At 37.4% G+C, this 14,396-nt stretch overlaps 1 protein-coding gene across 1 annotated transcript in view; it reads right to left on the reverse strand.

Annotated features, from left to right (window-relative positions):
• Positions 1 to 6,366, reverse strand: part of LOC122803816 (extracellular calcium-sensing receptor-like) — a 156,387-nt gene extending 150,021 nt beyond the window's left edge. Inside the window, exon 1 of the mRNA XM_044073502.1 lies at positions 6,262 to 6,366. Within this exon, the coding sequence (XP_043929437.1) occupies positions 6,262 to 6,366 (105 nt within the window). The remainder of the gene's footprint in view (positions 1 to 6,261) is intronic.
• Positions 6,367 to 14,396: the final 8,030 nt, after the last annotated feature.

The following is a 14,396-nucleotide window of genomic DNA, read 5'->3' on the forward strand; positions in this document are numbered from 1 at the left end:
CATCCTAACAATACTGGAGTTCCCCAAGGTTCACTGCTAAAGCAACTCCTCTACACAATTACGTGAATGACGTGGTTAATCACTGTGGAACTTCAAAGCTTATTCAATATGCTGATTAACTTACAACCATACCAGCTGATCACTCTCTGGAGAATGTTTACACTAAACTATAAATCTGGTTTCACTCTTCACAATTCTGGCTCAATGCTTTGGGCTTATACCTCAAGGTTTTAAAATTAAATAAATACTATTTAGACCTGCAATTGCTATTTCTAACCATGCCACAACTCTTAGCTCACCCCCACAATGTGGCAATCAAGCCCTCTTTTAGCATCACTGTACTACATTCCACACTCAGTGAGGAAGTAACATCCACAAAGCTAGAAGCTACAGGTGAGAAATGCAGGACAAAGACCAGACAGAATCTTAGCAGGTTAAGGAAAGCTAAGACTGAATGCCAGACATATACCTAGTACCATATATTTTCTACTCAGTATCTCTGCATTAAAATTTCATCTCCTTTGTAATCTGTTTGAGCGGGAATATAACAAAGCAGCCAGATTTACTGCAAACCATCACGGTAGAACATATAATTATTTGTCCTTAAGTAACTTGCATTGGTTGTATTTCAGTCATTAGTTAATTGTAATGTAGTTACATTTTGCTCTTCTCATCTAACCACTCTTTGTTTGTCTTAGACTATTATCTGGAAGCCTTCCCCATGAGCTCGAGACATCTGTATAAACATTAGTTGTCATACCAAAAACCAAAAATAAACTCTGTGATTCCAGGTATGCGGCTGCAATTGTTAATCACTGAAACAAACTTCTATATAATGTTTAGTACAGTCCAGAGAGGAACATTTGCAAGTATTCTCTAAAAGACTACATAAAGTATGACTGGCTCTGCAACCATGGTATTACCTAAATCATTGGTTGATTACCTAAAAGAACTTGACTTAACCTACAAAAGTCTACTCTCTTGAGACATAAGCCTACTTGCCTGAAGTCTCAGTTTCTGTATAATAATGGTGTTTTCTTCCTGTTTCAGTCTTACCTCATACAGGACTACATTATTTGCCACAGATATGGTGTATCCTTCACTTGTTGATGTTAATAGACATTGATGACTCTTACAATTTACCCACGATTGGTATGTGGACAACCACAATTACTGTAATAGTGAAATAGTATGTATACTGTCTCTACATTAAACATGATAATTTTACTCATACTTGAATTACTGAAGTATTTTCATATCACTCTACTTTACATTTTCAAACCACGGGTGTTAAAATTTTATCAACGTTCATAAAATTATTTCATATATTTTTCTTGTGTATTACTGCCTTCATTGTTTGCCTTGATCATTGTTAAACCGGCACATTTTCTTTTGCATGTCTCCTTCCCAAATGACATTTTAAAAACTGGAATTTTGAAAAAAAAAAACAGAAATTTGGAATTTGGATTTGTTTTTTAATTTTATTTTCCCCTCACATGCAAAGGTGGTATGTGTGTTTTGTGTGTGTGTGTGTGTGTGTGTGTGTGTGTGTGTGTGTGTGTGTGTATAGATATATATATATATATTTGTGTGTGTGTGTATGTATGTATGTGTGTGTATGTGTGTGTATATATATGTGTATATATATATATATATATATATATATATATATATATATATATAGTTATAGATATATATATATATATATATATATATATACAGATTGGGAGTTGTAATGGTGAAGCCACACAACAAAGAGTTATAGGAGGCTAAAAAAAAACATAAGTAATTTGTGAATTCTGAAACTATGCTCTTCTGAAATTATAGTCTTTGCAATTTCAGTAGGCGTCTCCTAGTTATTATTGTTATGCATGAAGCTTTTCTTCTTGGGAGTCCACTTAAAATGTGATTTCTGACATGAATGTTTCCAGTTAACTAATGCAAGAAATAAATAACTCATCTTACCCTGAAGAGTATAATTGTACTGCTTGCTTTGAATTTGCAGTCCTAGTGTTTATTTGACAAACAGGCTGGTAATCAACGTACCCATTTTAATTTCCCCACACAAGACTAAAGGAGCATGTTTTAACATACATAGTCTGTAAATTCTTGGCACTTTTTTCACAAAACAATCACACTTTAAACATTTTAAAAGTTCATGTTTGGGAGATAATTACATACATGTTAATATAAGGTTAGTATGGGACCAGCTTCTTAAATAGGTTATAACTCTCTAATAAATGTAACACCTGCTGAATATGTAGCTATATCTTAAAAATATTATTAATCAATGGACATGGTACTTACTATGCAATGGTCTTAACTGTTTATAACAAGGTAGAAAATATATATTTCTAGGCAAAACAACCCAAGGCTTATTACTGATTTCAGAGGAGGACCATTTTGAGCTAAAACTGCTTCCCATATTATGAAACTAGACAAAGATATATTGCACTGCAGCAAAGATAAGTTACTAAAGGCTTGGGCAATTACAAATGAAGGGTGATTAGAATTTGAATGCCCAGAACTAGTGGCTGGCAAGTTGACTGATTTCATCAGTCTCAGGAGAAAACCTCCTTGCCTTAATATTTTCATTAATAACTGATCACCCCCAGAAGGAGGATGCAAATACATTGGAAATGACTACTCGACAACTACAGAAGGGAAAATTATATTGTTGATTATTTTAGTTAGAATACCCTGGACTGCATGAAGCGGGAAATCACAGAACAAATGAATGAATACAACAGTCAGTATCTGAGACAGAAAATGTTTTATAGTCAGAAATATTCATACCATTTTTATTTTATTTTCTGTTAGGACTAATTTCACCTGTTTCATGGCATTATAAACATTCCACCAATGGGTAAAAATACTGTTGTCATTTTTAAATAAATTAATAAACAAAGATGGTTAAAAAACTGTTGCATCTAACATAACAAAATTAGTTTTAAACTAGTAGGCTTGTTAGAATAAATAACAAGACAGGTACTGATTCACTGTTTAAAAAGAACCATATTACTGTATGCTGAAAACTTTAATATCTGCTGACTTCTTTTATTTTATTTTTTTTTGCAAATATATTTATTGAAAATGTATTCAAAGGCAAACATGGACAACAAAGACATAATCACTAAAACAACAAACATAATACTACACACATTTAAATGGTCTTCTTTTATATATGAAATAACCTAAGTCAGCTACAACTATATGCACTATATACAAAACATAGCACTGATAACTTACAACTTCTCCTTATTTTGATATTTATATAAACTTCGTGACTTCTATTAATATACCCACAATCATTACAATCAAAACATTTAAACATTCCTGTAGAACCAAATCACATCTCTGACAAGAACTATTTAATCCACTTTGAAAACAAATCTTCAAAATTAGTTCCCCTTAAGAAGATTGTATAAATAATTTTATCCATCCACAAACCCTTTTTCCCATTTTTACATATGGGGTTGGGGTGTCACTTCAGCAGTGACATTCATTTAAAGCCAAGGTTTACATTGCCAGGTGGCTAGCCCTGTTGCGGTAGTTCATCCACACAACATACTTGCATGCTCACTCACACCTATGGCCAATTTAGAGTGTCCAGTTCACCTACTGCATGTCTTTGGAATGTGTCAGGAAACCAGAACATCCAGAGGAAACACATGTGAACAACTGAGGACATACAGACTCTGCACACAAGGCACCCTGCCAAGAATCAAACCGGGAAACCTCTTGCTGTGAGGTGACAATACTAACTGTTGCACCACTGTGCCGCCCTTTTGTATAAATCATTATAATATCAAAATTCCTAGTCACTTCATGTAAAATAAAAGTGTGTCATGTGTATTGCATGTTGTTCTCTTTGCCAAGCTTTCTATGTTGGATGGATGACCAGAGATTTGTACCCTAGAATTTATGAGCATTTCTATGCTATAGAAACATCCAACAAGAAGAATGCTTTGGTTAGGCATGCTATATTTTCTGCTACTGATGCTCTTTTTAATTATAATAAAAGGCCTGATTCAGAAGTTTGTTAGACTGGAAAGAATATCTGTGGTAAGTGAGACTGAATGAAGGCTGTTTTTCAGGAATCGATGGCTAAGAAAAATTTTTAAAGTGTTTTTAAAAAGAAGGAGGTTAAGATATTAGTTATGTGACTTTGTCAACTTTATAAGTGGGTGCTTCTGTTTTCACATCAGTCTGATGAAGTTCATTTGAATGAAAGTGCTTACCCAAGTGGAATAAAGTTTATGTTATTCTGTTGTTTTTTTTTTTTTATTTTATTTTCAGTTACTTATGACAGTTTTTCTTATTTAGGTGTTTTTTGACATTTTTTGAGTGATGGTCAATCCTAACAGCAAGAGTTTGTCACAAGATGGATCTAGGTTTCTTGTTCTTCAGATTGGTTTTACATTAATGATATACTGAACAGCCCTCTTCTTGATAACAAGGAAAGTTCTGTTAATCATGTTAATAGCCAATCAATGGTAAAGAATGCTACTGTTTTGAGCAGTTTGTTGAATGAATTGTTCAATAATTGTTTGGCAAAACCCATTAACTCTTTTGGTTGTGCTTCCAGTACTGAACACTCTTCTGGAGTCGTTGACTTAACCAAGGGTTTTAATAGTTTTGAGAAGAATTTGTTTGTATCTTCAGTGGGATTTGATGTTTTTTTAAACTTGTTTGGCAGTTAAAAGGGTTTTCCAAAGTCTTAGACTTTTGCTTATGGCAGCAGGTAATGAGTTTTATGATAATTTGATTAAGAGATGGAGGGCTCTTAATGAGAAGATGGGTCTTGAATATTTCCAAATCCTTCTTGATCATAATGGAGAAGAAATGAAAATGTTAAATTTGTTGATTAAAGAACAATATCAGCAGCTAAAAGACCTTACTATCTGTTCAAATTTTGATGCTAAAATGGAAAGTATTTAGAGTAAATTGATTGAAGAAAATGACATTCAAAATAAAAGTAAGTTGAAAAAGTATGTAAGAGACTTAAAGGATTATAAGAAAGGTATTTTTATTATCAGCTACACCAAAAATAAGAATGCCCAGGTGAATGAAGATACTACTAATGTTTTCTCTGATGTTAAAAGTCAATATATGGAAAAGAATTATTGTACAACCAGTAGATGATTCAGTGCCTATACATGTGTCATAAAGGCTAGCCAGTACATGTATAAATTATTCTAATGCTTGTGAGCCATCTACCAATCAACTTATGACCAAAAGAGCACATGGTCATCAGTATAAAACAGTGTATCAAAATATTGAGTTGATTAATAAAACGTGGGCCCAGGGTTGTTGCGCACACTCTGAGTAGTTATGGAAGTTCAAAAAATAGCAAAGGACAAACAAGCAAGCAACCAGTGAAAACAAAAAAAACAACTGAATTGGAAAAAGAAGTTTCAAAAGATAGTGAGCATGCCAGACATTACTAATAGTTAATTTATGTGATTATGTTTTGAATGAAGTCGAACTTAAGGTTTTGGGAAAATGATGGTTGTTTGTTCCATCTGCAAGGGCAGATGTGACTGAAACTTTAAATTTGTTAAGGGACTTTATCAGAAAAGTAAATTATAAATTTTTATTTTATGGGCATGTTTATTTTGTGAGCATTGTTCTACAAGTTTGTTTTAAAAAACTAGCATTTTTAACCTCTCTCTTTTACTGAGATTGAAGCTTTTTACAAGTGAATGAAAATGATATTAGAGAGTTACTTATGTTAGTCATCTTCTTTATTAAAACTTGGATTGTAATGAAGGAAAGGTTTTAAAATTTTAAAAAGTAATAGAGATTTTGATTACTAAGGCAGATAAGCACAATGTTATAGTTGTTTTGAATTACAATGACTATTGCATTGAAATGAAAGAATGCAATTCCAGCTTCTATCAAGAAATTAGCTAGGTGCTATTTGAAAGGCATATAGATCCATTGATTCTTTTATTAAAGATTGGGTAGTTGAGGCTAGGACAGATAAAGACTTGGCTGAATTTTTTAATGTCAGTTCACCAAGGATAAGTCAAATGTTTGGGTTACCTAAATAGATAAAGATCAGGACAAACATCCAATGAGGCTAATTGTGGTTATGAGTGGAAGTAAGACTGACGGTATGGGTATTTTTGCAAATGAAGATCTGCAAAAGGTTATTCCAAAGAACTGTATTATTATAAAAGACTCTCGTGAGTTATAGCTGATGTTCAAATGCGTGAAATGGATTAGTCTGTAATGACAGATTTTCATTCTTTATACACTGTCGTACATAATGGCATTGGCCTTGAACTGCTGCTTAGAGAATTGATCAAGCTGGATGGTTTTCTCTTTTTCTGGATTAGCAATTAAAATTTTAGATGTCATCTCGTCTTTTAATTTATTTAATTTGAGTCCCAATTTTACAGACAGTTAATTGATGTTGCCATAGGTGCAGCCATGGCACCAAGCTATGTTAATATTTTTATGTCCAGATGGGAAAAGGGGTATATTTTAGATTGTGAATACAACACAGGTATAGCATCTCATGCTTGTTTTATTGATGACATCTTTATTTTATGGCAGGATGGAGAAAACTTCATAAATGCTGCCTAAATTTGATCTTTTTATGCAATGCTTTTATGCAATGTTTTTATTACTTTTGATTTATTTCCTAATGTTCTATGTTCTATAAAACCTTTTTTGGTCATCAATGAATGGTTTGTTTTGTGCTTTTCTTTTGCATTTACTCCATACCTTCTATTTTTTTCTTGTTTTTGCTGATACATTTATTATTGGAAATAATACATGATAAATTCTGATCTGTTTTATATTGAGTGTAATATTTACCATATCTAGGCATTGTTTGATGGTCTATTCTCATTTTTGTATTATGTTAGCAGTGATACTTCTTGTCTTACTTGTTTTAAAGCAACTCTGCTGTCTAAATTATGTTGTACAGGATGACATAGTTTTATTTGAAAGAACAGGAGTTCTAAACAGGAAAAGGAGTATCAGGAACTTCATAACATGTGGCAAGGAATCGAGTAGAAATGAAAATAAACTAAAATGTATTGAAAGGTTTCTGAACATTGCTAACACTGGGAGAAAAATAACTCTGAGATAAGGTTAACGACATTGGAGAGGAGTTTTCTTTTAAGTGTCATGGCCACTATGAAGTGCAGCAAATGCCAAACTAAATTAACACAAGGTTTCACAATCTAAAATGAAAAACACAAGCAGGTGCATACATTAAATAGAGGAAGAGATACAGCCTGGTTCCATCGTACAGATGGACTGAGCCCCGATTGCAAACCTATGAAAGTATGCATCATTTCCACATTTTGATTATTACTGCCAAAGTGAAGGGCACCGGTTTTCTTCCCTCTTCCATGGAGGGGGTATAGCAGGTGCGCAAGGAGAATAAAAGGAAGTGTTAGTTCTCCAGTGGAGACTACAGAACCACATTCTCTTGCTTGAGGAGACTTGGTGGGAAAGCTTGCTGGCAACATTACATGAGGAAATTAAGATTAATCACTGCAGATAGCCGCTGCATGCCCCCTGTCAGTTCTACAAACTAGACATCTACAGGAAACACAGAGCTAAACAGAAAACCCTTGAACCACACCTAATGTCTGTCCAAATGATGGCCCCTCCTGATCAGCCCTCATCTTGATGATGGGGAATGAATGGTCCAATTGACCAGGAGTGGACTGTTGGACAAAAAGAGTGGGGGATGGCAAAGAGTGTGCAACAAAAAATGGAGGGGAAACATTTTTAAATGATATCTTCCTCGTATAATAGAGTGGTGACTAGAAAAACCCAATCAGCAAAATAAACAAACTACTCTTTGTCTAACAAGTTGTACGAAATTTCTCATGCAATGTAAGAGTGCAAAGAAAATTAAACATTTTGCTGCTAATCCCACTTAAATACTACCCTTTCCCCAAAGTCGAAAGTGTACTTAATATTTATTAGACATTTAAAATTTGAGTGTCTCTTGGAATTTTTTATACTTTATTTACATCTAAGTTCTTCTGACTGCTAAGCCCTGCAATATACTGATATGAAATCATTAGGCCTCAAAATGTTTTCAAAATTTATGATTTTCTAAATGCAAGGCATTTGAAATTGCAGGCAAACTGTACTAAAAGTTAAAAAGGGATTAAGTAATACAGACATGGACATCAGTAGACGTTATAAAAAAGAATGCACACCATTATGTCAACCACTGTGGGGTTGCTAGTATGATCATGGCTGTGTACATTGTAAGAAAAAGGAGGCTGATGTCATAACCAGATGAGAGATAACCAGTTGCTAACACAGTTATGTTTGCTTTGTATATGCTAAACTTGAAACTGAAAGTTTTTTCCCACTTTGACCTTGCTACCTAATGATCACCAGCCCCCACCCATTCAAATGGCCTAGTCATTCTCACAGCACTAAGGGTAAGGGTCAGCTGGGAGGGGACAACATTGCAAACATTATAGTTGTTTGGTTGTTTTGTTTTTTTTTTTTGTTTGTTTTTTTACGTCCTACCCCTTTCTGCTCACCCAGCAAACTCCCATGAATGAGGCATGCAATGGGAAACACAAATGAACTGTCTCTCACTTCCACAAGGGACCAATATCAGCATGACTTTCCTACCCACCCCATAAGGAACATAATGGTTGTTTCTCTGATCTCTACCAAGAGTATCAAGTCACATACATGTCCCTGAGCATAAATCTTCTCTCCTACCACCAGATGATTATTTTCGTCCTTCCTGCCTGCACTGTCAAGCACCCATCCTCCTGCTACTTAACCTCTGGTCATTGTGATCAAAGGCAGGGCTGTATCCTTCTACATCTCCAGTGCAGGCTTAAAACTGAACATTTTACTGTGCTTTTGAAAACAGTAAACTGGACCTTTTGTGTCCCAAGCACCCTCCAGAATGATGGGATGACAGCATTTTCCTTTTTAGTTATAGCACAGCAGTCAGTATTGCCACCTCACTTTTCTTCATTCTTTGGTTTGGTCCTTAGCTGAGGTGCCTTTTGGATGGAGTTTGCATACCTCCCTTTGTCTACTTAAATTTCCACTGGTATTTTCATTTTCCTCTCACATCCCAAAACAAGAAAGTAAGTGAATTTTTGATGCTGTGACTCTGTAGAGGGGTATATGTGTAGGTGTCTGCATGAGTGTCTCTCTCTCTCTCTCTCTCTCTCTCTCTCTCTCTCTCTCCCTCTTAGATGATGGACTTGTCCATATCTTTCAGTTTCTTTGTTTCAGGGACACTGCCAAAAATAATGAAGAACAAAGGCACAAAGCAGCCAAAGGCGATTTTTAAATATTGTAAAAATTAATTTAAAAAATAATACAACAGGTTTTGTATCAACATGCATTTTCTAAACAAAAAGTAGTATAAACCTGTAATGCCTGGCAATATTGACCAACTGTAATCTTCAGCAATTTACCAGAAAATCAAAAATTTTACAAGGGACAGGGTAAAATATGAGACAAAATTAGGGACATGCTGCAAAATCAGGGGCATTTGAGAGATATACTGATGTCCTTTCCAGGCCTGGTTCTTGTCCTGTACTTGTTTCTTACCAGTATATGTACCAGCCTTCATTACAATCCCAGAAATGGATAAAGAGGATAGTTTAAAATGAACAAGAGAATGAAAGTATTGTGTACATCATATTGTTAAATCATAAATGTAATATATCTTACTTGGTTTAATATACTTATTGTATCACAATGATGGAAAAATAATGCAGTCAAAATCTCATATTTGTTTATTCTTGAAAGAATATAAGTCATAGCCAATTGGCACTGGAATCAACCCCCAAAATTTTTCACATTTTATACATGGTTTCTCGGTGTCACATCAACAGTAGCCATCAAACAGAGCTAATGTTCTCACTGCTTGGATGCTAGCCCTGAAACAGAATCTCAGGCAGTATTTACTAATTTTCTTCAGTTTGAATATAAGGATTCCTTTTTCTATAGTCATATATTTCTAGAGGAAAGCCTAAATAAGGTAATGCATTCTTTACTTAAATTAGCATTCCAAGAAGCCGTAAGCTATAAGCACTGCAAATGTGTGCACATTTTAGAAGTCAGATTCATTCTTAAACAGCTCTAGCGTATATTTTACATGCTGAAAGACTAACGGCTAGATTCAATAAAGCCTACACAATGCGTTTACACAGTGTGTGTATTGCAGCGTGACTCGCACACTATAGTGCACCATTTTAGATTCAGTACGCAGCTCTACATGGTGTGTACAGCCTCACACAGCCGCACAAACATGGTAAACACCATGGCATGCAAATTACAGCATGAGCAGCTGAATTGTATACTAATCGACCAGTCCAAGATGGAGGAGCTATTCAACAAGCTATAAAGCAACTGTGTAGACTCAGTGCTGATTTTTCCTGTGAATTCTCCTATTAACCTGGTGAACTTGGGCATTCTGAGGCAGTGTAGCAACTGCCTCATGTACACAGACAACCCTCTCCTCTTACCTCACAACACTCAGACTTTTGAGAGATGCACTTATCCATCCAAATTAGAAGCCATGCACTCTCAAGCCAAAACCGGAATAGCTGGTCAAGAGGATAAGGTCATCATCTGCACCACACCACATGCAACACATAACCCTTCAGAACACCCACTATCATAGCTCTCACATAAAAACACAAACCAAACACCCACCTTTGCAGAGGCTCTCAATAGAAATCTACCCAAACAGTTGAGACCTCGAAGGCAGAAATACACTCAACCACCACAACACAGCACAAACCACAAGACACATAGCTCACCTACACAGTGTGCCCTTCAACCTAAGCCCCTAAAGCAAAACAGCTTGCCCAATACACTAATCATAGGTGACTCGATAGTGAGGCACACTGATGTCCCACTCACTAGGTTGAATAAGGAGAAGGTAACAGTCAGCTGTCTATCAGGTGTCAGAATCCAACACATAACACGTGCAGTCAGGTCACTCCACAACAAGTACAAGCAGGACTCTGTCACTGTCCATGTGGGTGTGAATGACCTGAGATGCACCTCCCTGGACTACATGAAAAGAGACATGAAGGAGCTCTCAGATTATGTGGCCCAGGCAGGTATGACCCTAGCCCTGAGCAGCACTCTACCGTCACCCAGAATGATACCACAGTACAAGCAGAAAATGATTGACTTCAACAATTGGCTAAATTTTGGTGTCTTTCTAAGGGGATCCAGTATTTGTCTGCTTGGGATGACATAGCTGACAGACCTCGATGCTTTGCCAGACATGGCCTGCATCTGTCACCCCTGGGTTTCTGGATACTGGCTAAGGCTCTTGCCACCCCTCTAGTGCCTTTTTTAGGTGATGTTCCAAAGACCAAACTACCACTGTAACAGCTATAAATAAATGCAATCTGAGGGTTATGCTGCTCAACACTAGAAGTCTAAATTTCAAGATGCACTTGCTCAAAGCACTCCTCAAAATGGAGAACATTGTTGTTTGTGCTGTAATGGAGACCTGGTTTAAAGCAGCAGAAAGCAGTCCTGCACAACCAGGCTACATTTCGTTCCACACCTTTCAACCCCAGAACATGAACTGAAGCTCCAAAGGACAAATCACAATACCGGAGGAATGCCAGGCACCCAGCATTACTGCAGCACAGGTTAAAGCTGCATTGCCCAAGGCCAAGAATACAGCTTCCATGGGACCCAACAGTATCCCTGGATGTGTTCTGCATGAACAACAAAGTGAACTGGCACCACATCTGTGTGCCCTGTTCAATCACAGCCTCACCTCAGGCTTTGTCCCTACAGAATGGTGCATTGCTACTGTCATCCCTCTCCATAAAGGGGTAGTAACTACAGACCCTGGGAATTATCGCCCCATTAGCCTGATGAGTCTGATATGTAAGGTTATGGAGCGCATCATCATGGACCTAATTAACAAGGATATAGGGAAGCTCCAAACTCTAGATCCAATGCAATTTTTGTTTTGTGAAAGGTAGATGATCATGCCTGCTCAACCTCGTTGACTTGCTTAAGTCAGTCACCAGAGCTGCGGATGAGGACAAGGCAGTTCATACAGCCTACCTTGATCTGGCCAAGACCTTTAATACTATTCCCCACTCAGGAATTATTGATAAACTCATCAAACTAGGCATCAACCCCTATATCACTAGGTGGGTTGCAAATTGGCTCACAGATAGAACCCACAGTGTGAAAGTAGCGGACTCCAAGTCAGACTGCTGACCAGTCACAAGTGGAGTCCCACAAGGATTGGTCTTGGATCCTCTCCTGTTTGACATCTACGTCTCAGAAGTCCAGGCTAACACGTATGAACTCCGGCTGACCAAGTTCACAGACAACTGCAAGCTGGGAGCCATTATTAACTCCCCAAGTGATGTAGACATCCTATAGAACGGCCTCACTGAGACCAATGACTGGTGTTAAAACCATGGCCTTAAGCTTAATGCCAAACAATGCGTCATCATCCCCTTTGGAAAAAACTAATTTCCCACTAATTACCACATCGATGGGAGCTCACTAAACACTGAAGGTGTTATAAGAGATCTGGGGACTCAGGTTGATAGCAACCTCTCCTTCAACCACCACTTTGCCACTGTGGTCAGGAAGTCCTTCTGTGTGGCACATCTCATTGCCAAGGGTTTTGCATCAAGGAAGAAAGAGGTCATCATCTCTCTGTACTCTTCCCTCATTAGGCCAATCATTGAGTATAATGCCCCATTTGGCATGTACCTCACTAGACACATACAACAGCTGGAAAGGCCACAAAAGTAACAAAATAAGAAATAAAAAACAGTGCAAACTTAAAAAATGCTTTATTACTACTGGAATAGTAGATTCTCTCAATAAACTAAGCACTTTCACCAATCACTTTGGCTTCATCAGAGTTAATGAGAGCAAACCACAACACCAAATAAATACACATTTAAATTCCACTTCAACCAATCAATTTGTCCCACCATCATTTCCATATTTAAATACTGCATAAATAATTCATAAATAACATAATTTCATGCATGTACCCCACCACAAAAGTACCCCACAAAGAGAATCCTAGGCCTTAAACACATGTCCTACATGGACAGACTCAAAAAACTCCAGCTATTATCGGTCTCATATCATCTACCAAGAGGCAATCTCTGCTTGATTTACAAAGCCATGTCTGACCCAGCTCTGTCAGAAATGCTACATCTAAAGAAATCCAAATCCCTCTACACCACATGCTCCAGAGACCTCAACCTCATTACTACAATCAACGGAAAATGCTGGAGGGACAGGTTCATAACCCAGAGACAGACCATGCTCTGGAATAGACTTCCCATATATGTCAAAAGAGCACCTCACTGTCCTTCTTCAAGAGAAATCTTGATGAGTGAATGGGATATAGAAAGTTTACCCCGGGGATCACTGCAGTGGTTCTATTTGATAGAGGCACTGGGAACTAATGTCGGGCAGCACGATGCCAAGGCATTTCTATGGGGGAGGCTTGTAAAGGTTCCAGGGCCATTAGTCTAGTACACACCTATGAACCTAATTCTAAAACCTATTGGAATACAGCCATGGAAAGGAGTCTACACAGAAACAATGTTAGGGGCTGCTATTGCTTTAATTCATGTGTGTGTGCAACAAGCTGCAGATGCTAATACACCAAGGCCAAGAAGGAGAAGGGTTTTCACACCCCAGTTAACTTATCACAGCCTACATGATGTGGAAATTTTAGAGAGCTACAGGGTGGATAGAAGCATACTACATGAACTCTGCAACCTCTGTCATTCTGAACTCAGAGCCAGGGCAAACTGAATGGGAACCAATCCCACTGGAGAAAAGGTAAGTGTAGCACTTAAAATCTTAGATACAGGTACCTTTCTGAGACCAACAGGGGACATGCTGGGGGTGTCACAGGCATCAACATCCAGGATCCTCCATCAATTCCTGAATGCTAAGCTCCAACATGCTAGTAACCACATATATTTTCCTCATACTCCTGAGAATAGGGCCAGAAATATGAAGTTCTACCCTGTAGCACACTACCATGAGCTACTGGGTACCATAGATTGCACACATGTAGAAATTAAGGCACCACATGGGGAACATGGAAGGCTCTTCATTAATAGAAAGGGCTTCCACTCTATTAACTGCCAAGTTGTGTGTAATGCCAAGGGAATCAACCTGAATGTGTGTGCTGGCAACCCTGGCAGTTACCATGACTCACATATCTGGCACACCTCCCAACTGTATCAGCTGTTCACTAAGGGAGATATCCCATAGGGCCATTTACTTGGGGATGCAGGTTATTCTTTGGGACCGTGACTGATGACACCCATCACAAATGTACACACAAACACACATTAAATAATGCCATAATGAGGCACACGCTCAAACCAGAAATATCACAG

This window comes from Protopterus annectens, chromosome 6.part0 (assembly GCF_019279795.1).
Source record: "Protopterus annectens isolate FY-2018-M chromosome 6.part0, PAN1.0, whole genome shotgun sequence".
NCBI classification, from domain to species: Eukaryota; Metazoa; Chordata; order Ceratodontiformes; family Protopteridae; genus Protopterus; species Protopterus annectens.